The following is a 24408-nucleotide window of genomic DNA, read 5'->3' on the forward strand; positions in this document are numbered from 1 at the left end:
CCTTTGACACCACAAATGTCTACTATCCAGACATGTCATCAAATGTGCCACAAACCTTTGTAGCTTCTACTCAACCATTCATTGACATTAGTGATGATCAAGTACTCGAAAATTTACCGATAATATCTCCACAACAACTGGCGATGTTTATGAATGATGGTCCGTCGCATCAAAACGATGAACTTTCAAGCGACGATTCTCCACAAAGGCAACCTCCACCAGACATTGAGCAACCGTTAGGTAAGGGTAAGAGAGCAAAGAAACCCAAAAAATGTCTCACTGGGGGCCATATGGTCCAACCAAAGCCCAAAAAAAAATAGGCTTTTTTTTCTTGTACGTGTTTATGTATTGAATAAAATAAATATTGGAAATATATTATATTGTTTTTTATTAAATTTTATTATATTTTAATTATTATTTATAATAATAAATCAATTGGCAAATAATTAATTTTAATTATATTATAATATTTTTTATTATATTTAATTGAATATAATTATATTATAATAAAAAAACCATTTTTTATAATTAATCTCTTCACTTATATCAAATTAAAAATAAAAAATAAAAAAAAAACAAAAAAAAAAAGGGTGTAGTTAGCGTCCGGCCCACCCCTGGCCGGACCCAAACTACGTGAAATTTGCCTTCATCCGTCCGTCCCACCCCTGGCCGAACCACAAGTAAAAGTGTGGCATTTTGGTTATTTAATTTCAGTTTGTGGCATTATGGTATATTTATTCCATTTTTGTGGCATAAAGGTAAAAAAATCGTTTTAGGGTGTTAAGTTTTGTTTCTCTTCTTCAGGCTAGGCCGATTGGGCTTTGTTGTAAGCCCAACGATTTTTCCAAATTTGCACCCACCTTCAATGATTCACACCCATTTGGCTGATAGTTATTTGGTATTTTCCTTTTTGGGCTGAAGCCCTTGCAACAAGCCTAGTCTGAATTTCTTTTGACACCCCTTACATTTACTGTTTCCAGCCCATTTATTTGTTTGTTTAGTGTTATTTAGTTTTCTTTTAGCATTTGTTTTTTATATAGAGATATGTTTAGTTAGATTTTTTTTTCAATATTATTAAAAATATCAAAAATATTTTAGTTAATTTTAATTACTTTTAAAATTTAATATGTTTGTTTGTTTAAATCTCTTTGTCAATTTTTGCCATGATTGATCATTTATTCGTTCTACCTCTTTTCGTATATCCGTGACTAACACTTTCTTGTTGATTGCGAGGTACTAATCTTGAGGGCTCTGAATTATTTACAAGTTATATATGTTGTTGTACATTTATCATTTTAAATTTCTATTTGGGTTTGTAATAGTAATTAGGATATTTATCTTTCCTCACTCCCCGATTTTAAATTATGTAATCCCCCTCCCCGAAGCCATGTAATAGCGTAGGACATTTACTTTCCCGCACTTTATTTTCTGTATATATTTAACTGTTAGATGTATGATAATTAGGGTGTGTATGGCAAGACTAATCAATTGAACGCTAGCTAACACTAATCAAGATCAAATACTTAAATCTAACACACTTTTCACACTCGCACCCCTAGGGTACGCCCCTCTTGTTGCCTTACGAATTAAATGGTCATGTCCCTCGAATGTAGAGGTACCCATTAGCAAAAGTCCCTCGATTAAAAATCATCGCAAAGATCATAAGTCCCTCGATGACCCACGATGTTGCCTACGATGATATGATCCAGTCCCTTGAATGGTTGCCTACGAAACGATGATTGTCCCTCCGAATATTGCTAAAGGTACCTCTACCTGTTGCCTTCAACGACCATCCGATGACCCTTCGATTGTCCCGAATACGTCCAATATAAATAAGGATTTCCTACTTCTATATAGTATGGATAATCCTAGGAACTTTAAAAAGTATAGAAAAAGACCAACTATTTAGGGTAGTGCTCTTAATCTGCCTAGCTCAATTAAAAAAACATCTTTTCAATACTCTTTCAAAGACTAAGGCTACGCATTTACGCTAAAGTCCTTATGCCTCTTTTCAACTCAAAACAAACAAACATGAGCTAAGCAAATTAAGAGCCCGTAGATAACTACGGATGAAAAGGGTGCTTACACCTTCCCTTTTCATAACTTACCCCCCGAGCCCGTTTTATTTTTAAAAGGTCTTTTTCTGTACTTTTTACCTTTCCTAAAATTGGACAAAATAAAAGTCGGTGGCGACTCTTGCTCACCGCAACATTGGTTGCTTTGAAAAATAAATGTCAGTTCACCGAGTTACACTAGGTCTACTACAAAACTATCAGTAAACATTACATGTGTAACTTGAAAGGTCAATTGTCCTGCATAAGTTGCTGTCCAACTGACACTCTCTTCAATCTCTCTATCTAACCTCCTAAGTGGTTTAGACATGATTCTACCCTTATACCCAACAACTTTTTCCCTTAAGGTTGCAAACCTACCCATTAGATACGATCTAATCCATTCAAACATAGTTATGATTGGCTTATCCCTTTGAAGCAGGATTGTTGCATTAAAGGACTCACTTAAATTATTCATCAAGACATCACACTTACTATACAAAGGAAAAGCATGCTTACACCACTTAGCTTTTGGGATTGCTTCCAACCATTCAAAAGCATCATTGCTATCCTCTTTGATATTAAGCATGAATTGCTGATGAGCCTCCACATATGTAGCCTTTGCTGCAGCCAGCATGAGATCCCTGAATAGGGTTCCACCTCCAAACTTTTTCTTAAAGTTTGCATACAAGTGCCTTACACAAAACCTATGTTCAAAAGCTAGATATTGCTCCTCAAAAACTTGTACAAGACCCTGAAACAACAATGAAACCATTAAAAAATATAATTAATAAGGAAAGCCAATCAAAGGAGTTATAGCCAAAAAATAGACATGCATTTTGTTGGTCAGAAATGAAGCACCATCTTTTTTCACCAATATCTTGAAGTAAAAGCTCCATAAACCAACTCCAAGTGTCTTTTGACTCAGTTTATACCACTGCAAAAGCTAATGGTAGATACTGGTCATTTGGATCTCTCCCAACAGCTATTAACAATATCCCACCATACTTGTGCTTTAGATGACATCCATCTAGTCCAATAAAAGGCCTACAAGCTAACTTCAGGGCTTTCTTTGTTCCATCAAAGCACAAATAACACCTTTCAAACCTTGGTAGTAAACCTGGTCCTGGAGTTTGTATGTTCATCTTGAAGGTGTTTCCTGGGGAAGCCCTCCTCAATTCAGCCCCATATGACCACAATAGACTGAACTGTTTGGTAGAGTCCCCTTCCACAACCCTCTTAGCAATCTGCCTTGCCTTAAATGCCCTACATCCAGGGATTTCAGTTGCAAATCTCACTCTTACATATTCAATTACTTCATTCAATTTCATTTTGCTACAGTTTTTCATCTTGTCAACAATTACTTTTGCCACCCATTCAGCTTTTGCACTCTTGTTAAAAAATTGTCTTCCACACTTGTGTTTATCAAACAATGTCTTGATCTTAAATGTAGTTGATGTTAACACTCTGCTACACAACACAGTGTAGTTGCACTGTCCCTTCTCCTTGTAAACAACTCTGCATCTTACTGCATCATTTTTCTCAAACCTGACATCCCTCCCATTCAGCACATTAAGTTCAAGAATAGCACTCTTGAACTGACTTAGTGATGAAAATTCCATTCCTACCTTGAACTTAAAATCTTTGCTTACACCATCTTCCTCATTAAACCTAACAACCCTAGGCCTATCATCATCACTATCATCTTCAGCACCACTATCAAGCTCATCAGTCAAATACTCATCTTCAATGACATTTTCCTTACCCATTTCAGGTGTAATCAAACTAGGATTCATACCCTGACTAGAGCCTGCAACATCTGCACCATATGCAGTTGGTTGCTTATTCGGTTCATCCTTTTCAAAGCCCTCATCAAAACCTTCATCAAACGGATTCATCCTTTCTTCCTCACTGTCTTCAAACTTAATATCCTTCACTGACTCATAACTAGAACTCTCGTCACCCTCATCACCCTTTGGTTCATCATCACCTTCATCCATTATGCCCTTCTTCCTCTTCCTTACATTCTCCATAAATGTTGCATCCCCTGTGCTTGGTTTCTGCTCAACATATATTTCAATGTCACCTAATTCATTATGGACTGAAGCAGCTATCTCAAAAGCATCACTATCATCCCTAAATGGATTGAGGTCATTTTCTAGACTACCATCAACATGCTTCCACCACATCCTAACTTTTTGTAGTCAAATCCAGGATCTATGGACATAACTAAGTCACATGAATCAAAAAACGACCAGGAACCAGTGTCTTGACCAGTGAAAGCATAAACTTCCCCACCCTCGTAGGTCAGATTTGGATCTTTTGCAAAAGCACCCTTAGTGTAAAATATAACCTTAAATGTACCCATCCCTAAAAAAACAGTGAAAACGACAATAAACTAGGGACCCACAAAGAACATTTTTTATACTAAACAAAGCTTTGTAAAAGGGGAATATAATAATATACAATTGGCCCTACCTCAGATTCAATGTCGAGGGACCACAACACTATCAGCTTTCAACCCTTGCCTGGGACCACAGAGAAATCGTGAGCAGCAAAAATGACCCTTTCTGCAACCATGACAAATTAATCAAGTTAGCATAGATAGTAATTGTTGCTTGTTAATGTTGGCATCAGTGAATGGAAGTGGTGGAGAGAAATTTCACCTCACCTTCTCTTCGTACAAAAACCCTAGCAGAGAAATATTAAGTGAAAACTAGAAAAGAGGAAAGAGGAATGAAGGTGAAAAGATTGTAATTTGTGGGTTTATTACTTAGTTACTATTTCAATTAACAGACCAGCATATATTATTTAAAAAATTTTAAAAAAAATGCCAAGTCACGCTCCACGTCAGCTTCTGTTAAGTGGAATTGACGACATGGATGCAAAATAGGGACGAAAAATATTAGAGGGACCATTATTTGAACAAAAATATTATAGGGACGAAAAGCATTTTTTGGGTTATTTACAGGGACCTAAAACATATTTAACCAAAAATAATAAATTTAAGTTATTTAAATTAAATTTAAAATTAAAGACAATTTTAAATTAATCTCAAATATATGCCATAATAAAAAACAATAAAAATAAATAATATTACATAATTAGTTAAATTTAAATTCTGTCATCCTCATATCCAAAACATTCTTATATATAATCTATTAGTTCTTCTTGAAGTTGGCGATGAACTTGTTTTTCACAAAAACTTGTTCTTCTTTATAGTTTTGCTGTAAGATTCGGATGACGAGCGTTAAATGTTTGTTGAATTGTTGTTATCTACATTATTATAAGAGTAATCACAATCACTTTCAGACGTGTGCCTTTTGTCTTCAATAATCATGTTATGCAATATGATGCTAACATACATGGTATGTCTTATAGTTTCCATGGGCCAAGCACTTGTTGGACCATATATAATTAAAAATTGAGATTGGAATTGTCCAAATGCCCATTCCTTCTAACAGATTGTTGATATTGTGCAAATAGTTTTCTCTTTTCTCCCAGCGACATTGTAATGGTCTTGACAAATGTAATCCACTTAGGATATATACCATCTGTTAAATAATACCTCATATTATATGGTGTCTAATTCATTGTATATTGCACAACGGAAGAACGTCCTTCCAAAATTTTGTTAAACACGTTGGATTGGTTTAACACATTAATGTCATTGTTTGAACATGCAATACCAAAAAAATGTGTGTCAAATCCATAAATCTTGTGACGTCGATGCTTCAAGTATGATTGCGGTCTTACTACGATCACCTTGACAAAACTGTTGTTTTCACGCCACAGGACAATTTTCCATTCTTAATGCATACAATCAATGGAACCCGACATACTTGGAAAGTTGTGTGACTGTCCCATTTGTGAAATATGTTCAACATCGATGTTGTTAGACTTTCTTAAATACTCGATTTAAACATATTCGTCAATAATGTCAATGGGAGAAGCATATGCTAACATACAAATAGCAGATGTGCATTCCTGCAATGGTGAAAGACCCACTTTATCAGTTGCGTCGACCCTCATTTGGAAATATTCATCAAGATTTCAAAGGGCGACTATAATTCAAAGAAACATATGCCTATACATTTTGAACCTTCTTCAAAATTAAACATTTGTGTATACTCGATTTTTTGAATAATTGATTGTGCCCTTCTTCACGACTTCGATCTATCACTATTATTCTCTTTGGTCTAGAGGAACTTCGAACTTGACGTTCTTCTCAAGCATTAACATTAGTAGTTATTCATCTCCGTTGTCCATAAATTCTTCTTCAATCAAATTCGAATCCATTAAAGTGAGTGAACAATGAGAGAAAAATGCCATAAGAATGAAAGAATATATATATATATATATATACATACATATATATATATATATATATATATATATATATATATATATATATATATATAAAGACTAGTTTGATTAACAACTAGTTTGAATAATAACATAATATTTATTATAAATTAAAGTGGTACTAATGACCGTTTTACATAGGTTTTAATACATAACAAGTACTACATAATATTTAATTTTGATAATAGTGGAACTTTTCGTCTTAACTAAAGTCCATATTTTTCTTTCATCTTGTTAGAATATTTTTCATGAACATCACATTGACTATCATTCATCCTAGAAGTGCCTGGCGTGATGAATTGCATTGCGTTAAACTTTGTCTTTTCCTAGTTCAATATGTTTTCTTTCTCCTTAAATTGAGCTAGTTTTTTCATTGCTCTACTCTTTTATTCCATGTATCTTGTACAACATTAGAAATAGATTTAGATGCATTTAGATTTTTCTTTGCCTTACCCTTCCTTTTTTCTAATTTTTGTCCCATTGGGCACTTCATTGGTGATGATGAGTCATACTCATAAATTGAAGGTTGTAGTGTAATATTTGTAAAAATCCTAGATTAGGGCGCCCTAATTTCATAATTGTGCCGCCCAGATGAAATCTAAGAGACTCGCCCAAAGGCATCCGCAAATATGGGATCAAGGAAGAGAGAGTCTCCACTGATTCCTAAAACATAGGTGGACAATAACCTCCCATAGTAAGAGGGGAGAGGTTAAGAAAAAGAAATAGGTTTAAATCCTAGACTCAAAGTGTTCGTTATAAATATCTCACCCCTCAAGGGGAAAAGGACATACTCTAAGTTATACACATCTTCACAACTTAAAAGAGCACCACGCTTGCTGCAACCATAACACACAACTAAACTAACTTCCTTCCTGCAATTAAGTAGCACCGACCACTAACACGGCCTCTCACCTCACAATTTTTTGGTCCCTTAAACAACCTCAAATACTATTGTAAAAGGCTTCTCGCTGTTGTGAGCAAACTGTTAACACCAAAAAGTGTTATACACCTACTAAGGCATCTGAGTCTCCCTTCCCTTATAGGGGGAATACACACACCTGTACTTTTTTACAATTACTGTGGCACCCACCGCAGAGCCCTGATAAAACTAACCTGGGCCACACCTCTTTTTAATCACCATCACTCTTCTCGTCATACTCTCAATTCACACTCTTTTCCCGTCCACCCCCAACGCCTGAAGGTATCAGCGGTACAAGTGATATCGATGACATCGACGGAGATGCATGCCACCATAGATGAACTACAACGCCATAACCAAACATTTGCAGATGGCGTCCACAACATCTGACAATGCCAACAAGAGGTTGATCTACTGGAAGAGTTGGAACTACTAGATCCCTATCCACTCTTAGACGAAATATGGGGAGCTATTGTCCCCAAAGGTTTCAAATCTCCATCCTTGGTTAAGTTCGATGGATGGAACAACCCTTACGAGCATGTAGCCTCCATCAACTCACATATGGCCATCATAGAAACGCCAAACTCTTTGAAATGGAAGTTGTAATTAGGAGCTCTCAGGGATGCCACACTTAGATGATAAATGGGCTTTCCCTATGCTTCTATTAGTATATATCTAGAGCTCGTAAGGAAGCTGGTACATAAGTTCCCCGCCAGTCTCCACATGAAGATTTCCACCACCAGCCTATTTAACATTCACCAAGGTCCATCACAATCGCTGAGGGACTACCTCACGCGCTTCAATGAAGATATCATCAGGGTCGTCCCTCTGATTTAATACATGTTCGTGGGGGCGGTCAAAATGGATTTAAGGAAGGAGACTTCAATGAGTCTTTCGCCTGAAATTCGAAACTCATATTGGCTAAGGTGGTCACCAAGACTGAGTGCTATATCAAAGGAGAGGAAAGTAACAATGAAAAGAAGGCCCGTGACACTAAGGAGCGTGTCCTCCGCGCTGAGATGTCACATCCTCCAAGGAAAAAAAATTACAACTCACTTGTGAATGACACAACCATGTTCCAAAGAGTTGGGAAGGCGGCAAAAAGTTTCACGCCTTTGAATACCCGCCGAGAACAGATCTTGCGTGACGTATTCCACCTACATAACACCCTAACAACAACTCTACTCATCCCAAATATGAATGGAAGAGAATAAATCCATAATGGATCAATTGACATTATTTCACAAGAATATTTATTAATTTGAGAATATTGTGGTGAAGATTTATTATGAAGTCCAAACGACTGTGAGATCCAAAGAATTTTCAAAGGTGAAAGATTTGAAGATTGACGCTAGTGGTGAAGGCTTGAGTGTCTAAAGAGGGGGAAGTGAGTGTAGAGGGATGCCCAAATCAAAGAGGTTTAACAAGTCAAAATTTTAAATTTTTCATTTGTCAAAAACCATGTCAATTTAAGAGGGATTGTCCCGATAGGGAGGATAATGAAGATTATATTCAGATTGAAGTTTCCATTGACATGGATAGTTATAAGAGTTTTGGTGTAATAGTGGTGTCAATTTTAGAGACTAAAGAGGGATGGGTCATAGACTAAGATTTCTGTCTAACATGTTTCCAAGAAAATAACATTTTGAGACTTTGAAGTTGGTGCAAGCTGGAGTATTTCTCCTTGGTTGTAGATCTATGTGCTTGGATATATAAAGTTGACGATCCCGCAAAATATCTTCTATGGTGTTTTGATAATGAGAACATCAATAGTTATGATGAAGTCAGTGGCAACATATTTGAACTCTCTGATAATGGCAACACAACTAGAGAAATATCTCAAGCCTCATCAAGAAAAAAGACTCAATATTAAAGTGCTTATATGATTGAGGTATCTGATAAAGAATCGTATAAGCCTCAGAGTAATAAAAGAGAGGAAGTGTGCATTCTCACAAAGTCGTGTCTGTCTGAGCTATCAGAGTTGTGTAAAAGTAAGGAAGTAGCTCCTAAGTTCTAAGGCAACTTAGAAGCACAGTTAAAAGTTTTTTTATAACCTTTTTACACCTTAAAAATGTTTTGACTCTTGAGTCAATTGATTAGGACACTGCCATCCTTTTTTGAAGCATTTTTCAACTAACCAATTGATTGGGACTTTAAGCCAATAGATTAGAATATTTTTCCAACTATCAAATTGTTTTGGCACTTATTCCAATCAATTGGAAGAAGTTCAAATGATTAACAAATCAATTATGACAATATCTTAATGACTGGCAATGGCTCCTTATCCACACTTCCCAAATGGGCCAAGATAATCGATTATTTAGGTCACCCAATCGATTGGGACCTAATGGCAATCGATTGAAACATTAAAAATGCTCATGGGTCATTTCCTTTTTAATTTTTATTTTTACAACTCTTATGTAAAGGAGGATCACCTCATTTTTATTTCAAGCCACTTTCCAACGAGTTACATTTTCTTTCTTTCCCTTTCTCTAAAAATATTTCTTTTCACTTGAGACTGTCGTAGTAATTTTGAGTGAAGTTTTACTTGTGAGGAAAATTTTGTAAATGGTCATTTTGGTGTTTTAATTCAAGAGGTTGATACTCTTAAGAGATTGAGATTAGCCATAAATATCTAAAATAGTTTGTTAGCTTAGCCAGGGGTAAACGTTATCAATGATTAGGAGATAAGTTTGTACAAATCTCAAGATTGAATTGTATTAAGGTTCTTGGGCATAACCTATAAAGGTTCAAAAGCTTATAGTCAAAATATAAAGAAAGCCTCTTAGGAACAGGACTAGGCCTACATTCGGTCAAACCTGAATAACTCTCTGGTGTAATCCTTCTAACCCTTACTCTCTTTATTTTTCTAACATTTATTTTATTTCCACTGTATTCACTCTTAATGAAATTACTAACCCAATCTTAATCAAGAAAAGTAAAAAAATAATTGCAAAATTTGAACACCACAATTTACCCCCTCTTGTGCTTGCAGACACTTGTCAAAAAAAAAAAAGGCTTGTAAGGTTCATGGTATTGGTATGAAAAGACTTAAAATATTTGATGATTATGAGTTTCTTCTTCACAGTGTGGGATATATTCTAAAACCCATGTGAAACTTGATATTCAGAAGAATAATTAATGATCTAGGCTATTGCACTAGAGTTGAAGATGGGACATTGAATATTTAACATGGTGAAGTGATCATAACTAAAGAGTATAAATATATGGTTTATATATTTTAGAAGACTCCAATGTTGATTTCATTCATCATTAACTAGTGAAGACTTTCATAACAAGAACAATTGTGTGATTTAAAGTCAAGGCACGATGGATGCTTAGTCGTTTGAGAGTACTTTATTGAGATTTGAAAAAGACAAGGAATAAAAATGCATGTAACTGCTGGGTTAAATACGTTTTTAGTCCCTATAAATATGCGACCCTGTATTTTTAGTCCCTATAAAATTTTCCTTTAATAAACGGTCCTTCTAAAATTTTTATGCATGCAAATTTAGTCCCTGCTATTTTCTAAAATTTTAAAAATTGTTTAATTAGCCTTTAATTTTTAAATTTTTGAATAATTTTTTTTATATATGTTTAGAATACTATAAAATATTTATTTACCAAGTTTTAAAATTTTTTAAAACAAGAAAAACTAAATATGATTTTTTCAAATTTAAAAAAATAATGATAAAAGTAATGAAAATCTCAACTTAGAAATTAAATTTTGAGTTTCTTTTTTTTCCAAGAACTTTTTAAAATATTATGAACATGTTTGCAAAATAATCATTTTAAAATACACATTGGTTTGACAGTAGGGACTGAAACTAGGTGCATAATAATTTTATAAGGACCATTCATTGAAGGAAAATTTTATAGGGGCTAAAAATGCAGGGTCGCATATTTATAGGGACTAAAAACGTATTTAACCCTATATTTTAGAAGATTCCAATGTTGATTTCATTCATCATTAACTAGTGAAGGCTTTCATAACAAGAACAATTGTGTGATTTAAAGTCAAGGCACGATGGATGCTTGGAGTTCGTTTGAGAGTACTTTAATGAGATTTGAAAAAGACAAGGAATAAAAATGCATGTAACTGCTGAGTTGTTATTGAGTTTTTGGGGTAAAGCTGGTGTCAAAGTAGCTTACCTGATTTGAAGATGTTAATTTACATGAATAGACTTCTAAACACTTATGGAGGTTTGAAGTAGGAATACTCTAATTTACTATGTTTTGAAGATCATCACAACTTTGTGTAGTGTGCAAATATATCTAATTCAACTTGATGGTAAAGTTGTGTATCGTGTCTTCAATGATTATCCAAGAGGTATGAAGAGTTATGAGTTGTTAAGAGGGAAACATAAAGGATCATAGTTCATCAATCATAGAAGTATTACTTCCAATGGGTCCTACTAGGGGAAGAAAAGTAACGACATATGGATGAAGTATTTGAAAACTATGGCAAAGAAGACTCAAATATAGATGTAAGTTTCTACTATGGATACTTGTAGTAGCGAAGGACCTATTATAGATGCCTCTGATTATCACTTGATTCATGATAAGGTAAAATAGAATACTGTATCATCTCAAAGGAACGATTTTGTAAGCCTCGTGTGTTATGCTTTGAATGTGCCTTAAACATTGAAAAACTTAAAACATGGACCTTTTGGGAGGCATTAGAAAGCATGTGGAGTCAAAGATAATAAATAAATTCATACTTGTGGGTTTTTTAGATTAGTAAAGCATGAAAAGGTGGTTGGAAGCAAGTGGGTGTAAGTGGCAAGATCAAGATTCATTTGTGGCTTGAACTTAATCAATGTTGAAGAATAGTAATTCAACATGGCATAAAACAGTAAGGTGGTTAATGGATAAATAGACATCACCACCGTTTCAAGTCAAGGTGGATATTATTGAAGTATGTCTTAAAACCTTAAGCGTTGAAGAGAAAGAGAACGTATTTCGAGATTGCAAAAACCAAAAATCATCCCGGAAGTCGATGAAGACGACCTATCCACGAGGGAAGCTGGCGCGAAGGTGCAGAGTGAGGCTCGAGATGATGTTGGCGTGACATGAGGCCGACTTTAGAGCTGGCACAACTAGGGATGTCAATTTGCATCTGTTAATTGAGATCCATGTTATCTGTTTGGAGCACCGAAGTTGAAGATTTTTTCTCCGCGGGGACGGGGATGGAGGGAAAAGTTCCCCCGATGACACTTTGGGGTGGGGATTGAGAAAGTACCATCCGCCCCGTGGATTCCTCGACTCCGATCATATTATTCAACTTTTATATTTTGTATATTATATAGTATAAATTATAAAAGTTTACATAAAAAATATCAATGTATTCGAAAATGAAGAGTCATTAGTGTAACATTTAATTTTTATGTGTTATTGTATAATGTATTGTTTCATTACCCAAGTCACCCTCTAGAAAGTGCACCCAATACATAAAATATACACACCGTCTCCTCATTTTCTTTTCTCAATTATCTTTGTCTCCTCCATTCATCATCTTCTTCGTTCTCTTCATCATCACAACAACCACTCTCTTTGTTCGTTTTACTTATGGTAATTACTCTTCAAATATATGGTAATAACGAAATACTAGTGTCATAGTTTTGATAAAAAGTATAGAAGTTTTCTTAAGATTCAATCTCCGTGGGGATTTGTGGGGATGGGGATGTGGGGAATATCCCCCTTGGTGGAGTTTGGGGATGGGGATGGGAAATAAATTGGGGTGTGGGGCGGTGAGCGGGGAAGCATCCTCCAAGCATTCCTTGCCTCGTTGACATCCCTAGGCACGACAGTGCATATTGAGGTTGGTGGTTGAGATAGGATAAAGTGAGGGTGGTGGTGGAGTTGATGTCATTGTCTTAGTTTGCAGATTCATTTTTTATGGGTTATGTTTTGGCTCGTTATGGATATGTTGCGTCTCATCAATTATAAATATGTATCTCTTGCATGCTTGCTATCACAACCTTTATAATTTTACAACTGAAGATATGAGAAGATGTTATAATCCTAATAAGGAAAAAGTTATAGAGGCACGGGTTGAGGAAAATTTGGTGACTATTTTTTCTTTGTAATATTTTGTAATAAATTTTGGAAGTATAGTGAATAGAGAGCAGATCTCTCCCTATAATGATCGTTTATTCGAACTCGTAAACATGTTATTGTGTTTTCTTGTCTTAATTTTATCTATTTCTATTGAGTTAAATTGATGTCTTATACACATAAAGTTATTTTTACTTCGAAGTCAGTTATTTTGGTTGTCATTGTTATTTATGTCACACATTAAATTTTTTCAAAATATTAAACTCTGAATAATTCCTTTAAATTGTTTTTAATTATTCCATTTTTTTACATTAAGGTGCAAGTTGTTGATACTTGATTGAATTAGATGAATATGAACGGTTAGTCCGAAATTCAGTTCCTATATACAATATTTATTTTCTTATTTTCATATAATGTGTGAAAATGTGAGGATTAAGTCAATGATGTCAAATCTTGTCACAATTTATATTTTTTACAATAAAATAAAGTAATGCAATAAAAGTTAAAAAATCTTTTATTTATTTTCCCTACCTGTAAAATCACTATAAGAAAATTTAAAATTACCCACGGAGAATCTTGTATTAAATTTTTACATACGGACGGTTCCACCATTGATATTCCGCAGGTAAAATTTATAATGTAAAAGTTATGAGTAGTGTTATTTAGTATGAAACAACTTGAAGAACAAATACAAAAATGAGTATGTGTCATTATTTTAGTAGTAAATTTTAAATTAATTTTAAATTTAACTTCCTTTTTACTAATAAAGATTATGAGGGTTGTAGTGATAATGAATGGTTGAGATATATTCGTACATTTCTTGTTTTTTCACTTTCTTATTAATAAACATTTTCCAAAAGTTATATAGATATGAGATCCACCGAAGGTCCGCGATATTTAAAAAAATTGTGTATGTAATTAGAAATATCTGAAAAAAAAGGGAAAAAACTGATTTTCAAAAAGTCTACAACGTAAATGCATGGAAACCAAAATTATTTATTGACGACTGTGCTGTCGCTGATTTAATCAAACGAAATTTAATTTTCAGTCACTTAATTGTCGCTGGTTAAGTCAAGGTCAAGCGAAATTTAATTTTCAGTCACTTAATTGTCGCTGGTTAAGTCAATCGAGCTTTAATTTTCAGTGACTTAATTGTCGCTGATTCAGTCAAAAGAAATTTTCCCAAATGTTGTTAAATGTCCGATCATATAGTTAATGTAAGAACGAGATTGAAGTTCAGCAAGCCGTGAGAGAAAAGTCACAAATGCCATAACTAGGTACATAAATAATAGATATAGTATTTTGCAAAATTAATTTGTATAATGAAAGGGAAAATAACTCAATTTTTTATTAAAATATTTATATTATGTATTGGTGTATTTATCTTTATTGTTATTTGTTAATATATATTAAAATATATTCAATTGAATATGATATAAATAAAAGTCGTGCTAACGTGTGGCACAAGAGTAGAGATTCACTCCATTTCCTAAAAAAAATGGAAGGTCCATTACTATAGTTTTATGTGTATATTACACGTATTTCTAAAATATGTGACATATATTTATTATTTATTTAACTTTATACACCTAAAATTATAGTAATGGACCCCCATTTCTTTTTAGAAAATGGAGTGGATCTCTACTCGTGCCATAAAGGTACTTGTTAAAGATACTATAATTAGAAAAAAATAAAATATAATAAAATCATATTTAAAGTTTTAATACATTGAATGTGCTTCTTCCAAAAAAAATATTTTTGTAAATAACTTATTAACTTGTGTCTGGGGCACATGTTAGCTTTTTCCTATAAATAATTTAATTTTATATTAAAAAATATATATTATTAAAAAAAAAATATGATAAATTACTTAATTTTAGACAACCATCTCAAGTTTTTGAAAGCTTTGTATAAATTAATCCTAATTTAATTTAATGAGAGAATATCTTATTACCCCTTAAGGTTTTTAAGCATTTATGCGTGTTTTGTTCATCTGCTTTCGAGGATTTATCTCTAGAAATACTTTTTTTTACTTAGCATGAAAATATTTTGTAGGTGCATCTACAAAATATGTCTGTGTGCATATCTACAGAATAAGCCAAATATATAATAACACAAAATCAACATTGCAACGATAAAAAATACATTCATAGATTAAAATCGACATTACATGGATGATTTCAGCTGCAAATTGAATATTACATTTCAATAGTCCGGTGGACGCTTGCACATCTCTAAGATTTGCTTGACCGTTCTTTGCACCGTTGCTATGAACTCGAGCGAGATTTTCTCTTCGAAGTCGTAATACGTTCGCCACATCCCCAAAAACATCTTCTCGGTTCTTCAGCTCAAAATTGTTGTAAACGACGTTCCATCTGTTGTCAACTGAAGGTGAATGATACTCGGGCTTCACAATATTTCGTTTGTCTCCGTAAGGTGTAATCGTTGAGTTTGAACGTCCGGCCGAAAATTATGCCTTCGGAGTAGGAGACATTTGACATACCAACAAATGTTGACATCATATTGAGACATTTTTGTGTTTGTGCGAAAGACAACACAAGAAACCCCAAATTTATAGAAAACTTAGGTGAATATGGACCATCCATTTTCTGTCACAGAACTTTCCGTAAGTATATCCACGGAAAGAACCTAGATATTTTGTTTCCGTAGATATATCTACGGAAAAAACCCATAGTTTACAATTTTTGAACCTTCCGTAGATACATCTACGGAACTTTCTCTGTTAGTTTTTTAACAGAACAAAATTATATAGCAGGACAATATAGCATAGTTTTGGACATAATGTGACACTTATATTAAAATGTTAAATATTGCAATGTTAACCTTTCATTAGAATTATAAATTGACCAAAAATGATTATATTGCAATGTTAAATAGTAGTTATATTACTCTTTCAAAATCCAAAACAAATAAAAAAAACTGTCGCCGACTAAATCTTTTAGTAGTTTCAATTTTGACTTTTCCGCATTCGTTTCCTTTTCGATGTTGTTCAATATTTCGAACTTGTGCATCCTATCAACAAAAAGATTTGGCCACGTCTCGACATCTGGGATATGATGAATCGCTCATTCCAGTGACGTTGGTGGTATGAGGCATCCTGATTTCAGGTAAACTTGTACAAAATGTCTCGATTTGGCAAGCCATCCAATACACATCATGCGATCATTTGGATTTACCGGTGGTGTAATGCGGAGCGGAAAAAGTTTCCGAAAACCCGTATCGCGTCAAGTCAATGCACACCCTATCATACGCACATGCAATAAGTTGTCCCATTTTCGGGAATCTCATCCATTTTGAAACCCGTGCGTAAGCGCCCAACCAAGGAACTATAGCTTCGTAAACCGCTTCAAATTTAACTTCCTCTCCATATAATCGCATGTACGAGTCTTTATGCCTCTTCACTAATACATGTCTTCTCTTCCGGTTTGAGCCGACATACAATATGATGACCTTGTAACTTTGAGCACAAATCATGGTTATGCAAATCACAAATAACACTAAATTTCCGCTTCTTTGTAGCCAACATATAACCACAGATTTTAAATGGACACTCACATTTTCTACTACCTATGTCGTCTCTTTTAAACTTCCTTAGAGGAGTATGATATTTCCCGCTTCTTTAGCACAACATTGATACGAAAGAGTTTCCTCTTTCCGAGCCATTATCCGATCTTCCTATTACCACACCAAAACCAAGATTAGTTTCACTCATATGAATCCATGTGAGCATGCTATCACGATCATCAAACTCTTGCTTGTTAATAAAACCACCGCCGACATATAGCGCCTTGATGACAACCCCTTTAACCTTCGAAGAAACATCGACTAAAGGAACTAATTCTTTTGAGATATTATCGGGGTGCACCATAATTGTAAACAGTAAAACAAATAATAGAGAATCACCTGACTATAGAAAAAAACAACACAAACATGTTCCGTCTAGAATATGTTCATCTTCAACACGTTTTGTAGATATACCCACAGAAGGAACATTACATTTTTTAATCGAAATTTGATGCATAATGTGATCAATGCAATGGATAAAGATGAATATTTACCTAAACTTTTGTCTTCTCTTGCTCCCTTTGATATGTTGCACCAAAAATTGGAGTTTTAGAGTGAAAAATGATATTGATTAATGTAGGGTTTTTAGGTCGTGGAACTGAGTGTTGAAGGAGAAAACCAACAATGGAGGAGTGATCATGCTGGTTCAAAATTTATCAGACAGTTTCATAGGTACATCTACAGAAAAATCTGGCGCTAAGTCATTCCATAGATGTGTCTACAGAAGAATCCCCGAACTTAATTAATTTGAAAAAATTTCAATGTTCAGTAGTTTAAAATGCTTCTGTAGATGCACCTCCAGATAAAAACAAATTTTGTCAAAAAAAGGTACTTTTTGATGTGTATCTCCATATAAAGGGAACATAAATAAAAAAAAATTTAAGGGGTGCATTGAAATTTCCTTTTTATGAGAAAACAATATTAATTAGAGATTATATTTTATCAATTTAGTTGTGATAAATATTTTATAAGACCCTATTTTTTTTGCAAAATTATATTAAATGTTTGTTTAATTAAATGCATAGTAAAATACGTTGGGTATGAGTGATCAAGTTATCAATTATTGAGTACAATAAAATACAAATCATCTATGTTAGATTAGAAATTAAAATGATGTCTATTTTGAAATTATATTTTACAAAACGATATAGCAAGTTAGCAACTTAAGATGGAAAAGAGAGAACTTGTTTTCATATCCTAAAATTGAAAGTACATTATTTAGCATCAAATAAAGTGGTTCATGTTTTTTTTTTAGCATATTTGATATTTGATATTTTTTTTTTTATTTTAGGTATAAATACATCACCATTAAAACTTTTGAATATTGATGCATGTTTTGTTGATGACATGACCAATAATTGTATAATTTTTGTTCAGAACCTGAAGTTCATATTGTTGGACCAAAAATTTTACCTTTGCCTCTTTAACTTGCATATTTCCAATATAAGTAGCACAAATAGATTTGAAAATGGTATGAGTGGTTGATCTGTCAATAATTTTGATGTACTCATAGTGAAGTAAAAAGTCCACTAGAATTCCTCTCACTCTATGATGCTTTTTAAATAAGCTTTAAGAGAACTATCAATGGAGTTGTGCAAAGTTGGAGTATACTTTAAACTATACAGTTTTTATGAAGCCTTTGATTCAAAATTATGTGATGATCAAAACAAATAATACTGAGGGTGTCTCAGTATTTATGATCCTTAGTGATCAGTTAACCTCTTAGTAGGATGAATAAATATGTATGTAATGTACTTATCCATCTCATTATTTATACAAACTCTCGAATACAATGATAACTATAGGAGGATACACCATAATATTATTGGTGTTTCCCTTTCAAGGAAAAGTTTATCAAGCACTACTACAAATAACACGTTTTACCTCGGACGGGAAATGGATTTAAACTCAGCTACAAAAGCAAGGTAACGAAGGGTGTCATGAAAAGTTCCCAGTTTACCCCTTAGTTTTTAAAACACCAAGGGGAAAATGCTTATGCACATGGGTTCGAACCCTAGCTTATGCACTTTAATATTTTCAAAACTAACACATCCCACCTCTCGGTTTATTAATAGAATCGATGGGTAAGATTGATAGTTTTTTTAAACCCGTTAGAAACTATAGAATATTAATAAATTAATGGGTTAAATATACAATACCCCGTATAATATAAGCAAAATCCGCTTTACCCCATGTATAAGAAAATTGGATCACCCCCTTGAAATGTAAATATTCTATAATAAATTAATGTTTTCTGCCTCCTAAGTGCATAAATTACCCCCTGTAATATTTTTGTTTTGATTTACCCCCCAAAATCAGTGTTTAATTTGTAAGCTTATGGGGGAATCTAAAAAAAAATAATAGGCTAAATATTCTTTTTGGTCCCTTAAGTATATCCCGGAGTCCATTCTGGTCCCTTATCTTAAAAAAGTTCCAAAGTAGTCCATTAATCATGGTCGGTCATTGGGTAAAGCTGGTAAAGCTAGGGCTTTAGGCCCCTAGAATTTTTTTTTAATCATAATAATTAAGGCCTAAAAAATAAAATTTATTAAGGCCTAAAAAATAACATTCATTAAGGCCTAGAAAATAGCATTAGAATCCCCCGTAAATAACTAGTGCATTTTTTATTTTGTATAATTTTTTTAATCAAAACAATTAAGGCCTAAAAAATAGCATCCATTAATTAAATTAAATTAATTTATCAATTCTAATAAAAAATATCCATACACCTAAGATAACAACTCACACCTTTTCAAATTTGTGCCTTTTTTACTCTTTCTCTTCCTAGCGTTCCAAATTAATTATTAATTCAATATTAAATTGATTTAACATTTTTTCAATGTTCCAATAATATAACTCTTCTTCTTTCACATCAAACTGCCATTGAGCATTTTCTACATATACAAAGACCACTTCCTCTTCCGCATCTGACTTATTGAGTTTTTTTTTTAATTCTCCATCTCTAATCACTGGTTTGTTGTTTCGATTGACGGCAAATAAGCGGTTCTTTCTTTTATTCTCTATTTACCCGTAAACAGGTTCTTTTATTCTCTTGTTAGATCTATTTTCTTTGTTACTATTTATTTTGTTTAATCTATATTTTTTATTCTCTTGTTAGTTCTCTTTTACTGTAACACCCATATATAAAAAACATACATCAAAGCATATAATTATATATGAATCCAAGTATTTGGTACTGATAATACTTATAAGTTCCTAGTCAACACATTATACATATTAATGCCCTAAATACAAGGTTCTAATCAACGGCATAATACATACAAGATGTTCAAAACAAAAATACTAAGAACTAGATCAACAATGATCACAAAAGAAAATCCACAACGGAAGCTTCGCCATATCCAAAATAAGCATAAGGAATAAGGAAATCAAACTGCTTTCTCCTTACCCTTCGTGGAACCTGTAGTACCTGAAATCAATATATAATGGGGTGAGATACAAAATCTCAGTGAGTTCCCTATCCTATGGATCCTCTCGGCTTTACAAGGTTCTAACCTAGAAGTCTCACGTCATAAAAGGAACTAGACCTTGAGTTTTCATGCTAACATTATATGGAATCATACTTAGAGTCCAACAACTCAAACACAAGATTACTAATCGGAAACCAATACCAAGGCATCCCTATATTCCCGTCCCCTTCTACGTCTAGGAGGTGACACGAGTCATGGATCCTTTGGAAAATCTTGACATACGAAATGGATTCGGATTCATGCGCCTTCCCCCATGAATCGTCACTTCACATGGCCCGTACACCATCACAAGTCTCTACCCGTAGGTTCCATTCGTACACAAAAGCGGGAATCAAACCTGCCAAGATTATTTGTGCCTCTCTGCACAGTGCCTCTCTGCACGAAGAATGCCTGTTAGCATTCAAAAGAAAAAAATAAAGAAATAAAGAAATACAATGGTTCCGATTAATACATCATACAATGGTGATCGCTCACGCAAACCACTAGGCCTGTTAGCCTTTCCTCACTTATCCGTTATTCACATAACAATGAAGTTATTCAAACCTCTTTGATATAAACATATATAACAAAGGCATATCAATCCACCTGCAATAGAACTCAACCAACAATTATCATCATTGTCCGTAAACAATGGCAATTTATCACAAATATAGAGTACACAAGCACCATACCAAAAGCATAGCGTTCACATGATTCCGAACGATAAACAACCCAAGTAATCAAGCAATTCCCGAATCTCGATTAAATAATTCTCCTTTTGTTCCCAAAAAATACACTACTAGAAAGTACACGTGTAACACCCCGATATCCGCTGCACGCATCAACTGTGTCGGCCAACCGGTCAATTGGTAGCAGGAATTGCTATGAATATGTACTTAACCCCTAGGTACATGGTTCGATTCCTGCGGGAGGCAAAAACAATATTTCCTGGGCAGCCGATAAGCGGACCTAGGGGGGATTATTGATTAAGCCGGTAACATGCTCGGTTGGCCGACACGGTTGATGCGTGCAGCGGATATCGGGGTGTTACATTAAAAGGCGCCTTTTTTTATGTAACAGCCCGAGCCTTCGGCGTTCCCGGCACTGTCACCTCACGATCTTCTCTACCCCCCTCACTAGTAGAGTTTTTGCCTTTCGTGGGAATCGAACCCTGTACCCTGGGGTTCAAGTACATGTTCAATCCATTCCCACTACCAATTGAGCTACTAGCTCAATTGGTAGCAGGAATTGCTATGAATACGTACTTAACCCCTAGGTACGTGGTTCGATTCCTGCGGGAGGCAAAAACAATATTTCCTGGGCAGCCGGTAAGCGGACCTAGGGGGGATTATTGATTAAGCTGGTGACATGCTTGGTAGGCCGGAAGCCTTGCAGGGTAAGCGGAAATCCGGGGTATTACAGAGGGTACATCGTGAAACTTCACAATTTCTGCGACGAATAACCGTGCAAGATGACTTGCCTTGTAAGTAGTCTTCACCGCTAAGAAATGTGCAGATTTCGTCAACCGATCTACAATCACCCAAATAGAATCATATCCACCTTGAGTACGAGGTAAACTAACCGCAAAATCCATTGAAATACTATCCCACTTCCATATTGGAATCTCTAGTGGTTGTAACAATCCACCTGGTCTTTGATGTTCAATCTTTACTTGTTGGCATACATCACACTCCGATACGTACACCGCGACATCTCTTTTCATTCCGGACCACCAATAATATCTTTTCAAATCTTGATACATTTTTGAAGAACCCGGATGTATAGTGAAAGAACCCTTGTGAGCTTCATCCAAAATCCTTCTTTTCAATAACGCATCGTCCGGAACACAAATCCTCTAATTAAACATAATCACTCCATCCGTAGCTCGAGTAAACCCTGGTTGAACCAACACCTCTTGTAACTTAGCATCTGACACTTGTGCTTGTTGAATGTCATTTCTCAAAATAGAATTAACATTCAAGTTTCCCATCAATACTCCATTTTGGGTCCAAACAAATTGAAGGTTGAGATCTCGAAATTTTTCCAATAATGCATACTCTAACATCATCAATTCGGCCCTCTTTAACACCTTCCGACTCAAAGCATCCGCCACTTTATTTGCCTTGCCTGGATGATACTTCAAATCAAAATCATAATCCTTCAAGTATTCCATCCACCGCCTCTGACGCATATTCAACTCTTTTTGATCGAATAGGTACTTTAAACTCTTGTGGTCACTGAACATTTCAAAATAAACTCCATACAAGTAATGACGCCACACCTTTAGGGTAAAAACAACCGCAGCCAATTCTAAATCATGAGTTGGATAATTCTCTTCGTGAACTTTTAACTGTCGAGATGTGTATGCTACCACCTGACCATCCTGCATCAATACACCTCCTAATCCTTTCTTGGAAGCATCGCAAAATACTTCATAGGACTTATTTGGATCAGGAACGATTAAAACAGAAGCAGTCGTCAATCTTTCCTTCAAGCCCATGAAACTCTGTTCACACCCCGAATCCCAATCATAAGGACACTCCTTTCGGGTAAGTCTAGTCATTGGTAAGGCCAATTGAGAAAACCCTTTTATAAATCTTATGTAGTAGCCGGCTAAGCCTAAGAAACTTCGGACTTCCGAGACATTACTCGGCCTCTCCCAATTAATTACCGCTTCAATTTTTGACGGGTCCACTGCCACACCTCCTTGAGATATGACATGACCAAGAAATCTTACCTCCGTCATCCAAAACTTACACTTGCTTAACTTAGCAAACAATTGATTTTCTAGCAAAACCGACAGAACAATCCTCAGGTGTTCTTCGTGCTCTTGTGGAGTACGAGAATAAATAAGAATGTCATCAATAAAGACTACCATAAATTGATCTAAGTAAGGCTGGAATATCCGATTCATATAATCCATGAAAACAGCTGGAGCATTCGTAACACCGAAAGGCATTACCAAGAATTCATAATGACCATAACGGGTTCTAAATGCAGTCTTTGGCACATCTGAGGTCTTCACACGGATTTGGTGATACCCTGACCGCAAATCAATCTTCGAGAACACACAGGGTCCTTTCAATTGATCTAACAAGTCATTTATCCTTGGCAAAGGGTATTTGTTCTTGATGGTGGCCTTATTCAACCGACGGTAATCAATACACAACCTCATCCCACCATCCTTCTTCTTTACTAACAACACTGGAGCTCCCCACGGCGAGACACTAGGTCGCACAAAATGTTTAGCCATTAGCTCCTCCAATTGCCCCTTCAATTCTCTTAATTCAAGCGGTGCCATTCGATACGGAGAAACGGATATAGGAGCCGTTCCCGGTATCAGGTCAATAGAGAATTCCACTTCCCTTTCCGGAGGAAGAGAAGTGACATCCTCGGGAAAAACATCAGGAAATTCTCTAACAACAGCAATTTGCGAAACCTCTAACTTGTCACCCGTCTCCTCAGTGAGAACCAACAGAACAGACTTCTCTTTCTCAAACAAGAAATTAATCATACCTACCGTACCTTCTAGTATAGTAGTCAACACATCCTTCGGAGTAGCTTCTTCAGATGGAATAATGATTAACTTCTCTTCACACCCAATGAACACCGAATTAGCAGAAAGCCAATCCATTCCCAAAACAACATCTACCTTCTTAAGTGGTAAGCAAACAAGATCAATCTGGAAATTTCTACCACCCACAGATAACACACAATTTTCACACACCAACGGTGTTTCAACCATTTCATCCATAGCAGTAGTAACCGCCATAGGAGGAAATAAAGGAGCAGCTTGCAACCCAAGTCGCTTCATACATTGCAATGACACAAAAGAGTGTGTTACTCCACAATCAAATAGCACAAAACAAGAATGCCCATTAATGAAACACGTACCCGCAATCAAAGAGTTATCACTCTTGGTCTTCTTAGCATCCAAGGTGTAAACTCTACCAGTACCCCT

At 34.9% G+C, this 24408-nt stretch overlaps 1 protein-coding gene across 1 annotated transcript; it reads right to left on the reverse strand.

The window, feature by feature from the left end:
- Positions 1 to 2247: 2247 nt before the first annotated feature.
- Positions 2248 to 4240, reverse strand: LOC131598214 (uncharacterized). Its single transcript, XM_058870839.1, has 2 exons — positions 2987 to 4240; positions 2248 to 2805 (listed from the first exon to the last, which is right to left on the reverse strand). The coding sequence occupies exons 1-2, from the start codon at positions 4238 to 4240 to the stop codon at positions 2248 to 2250; spliced, it is 1812 nt and encodes a 603-aa protein (XP_058726822.1).
- Positions 4241 to 24408: the final 20168 nt, after the last annotated feature.

Source organism: Vicia villosa, linkage group LG4 (genome assembly GCF_029867415.1).
Source record: "Vicia villosa cultivar HV-30 ecotype Madison, WI linkage group LG4, Vvil1.0, whole genome shotgun sequence".
NCBI lineage: Eukaryota > Viridiplantae > Streptophyta > Magnoliopsida > Fabales > Fabaceae > Vicia > Vicia villosa.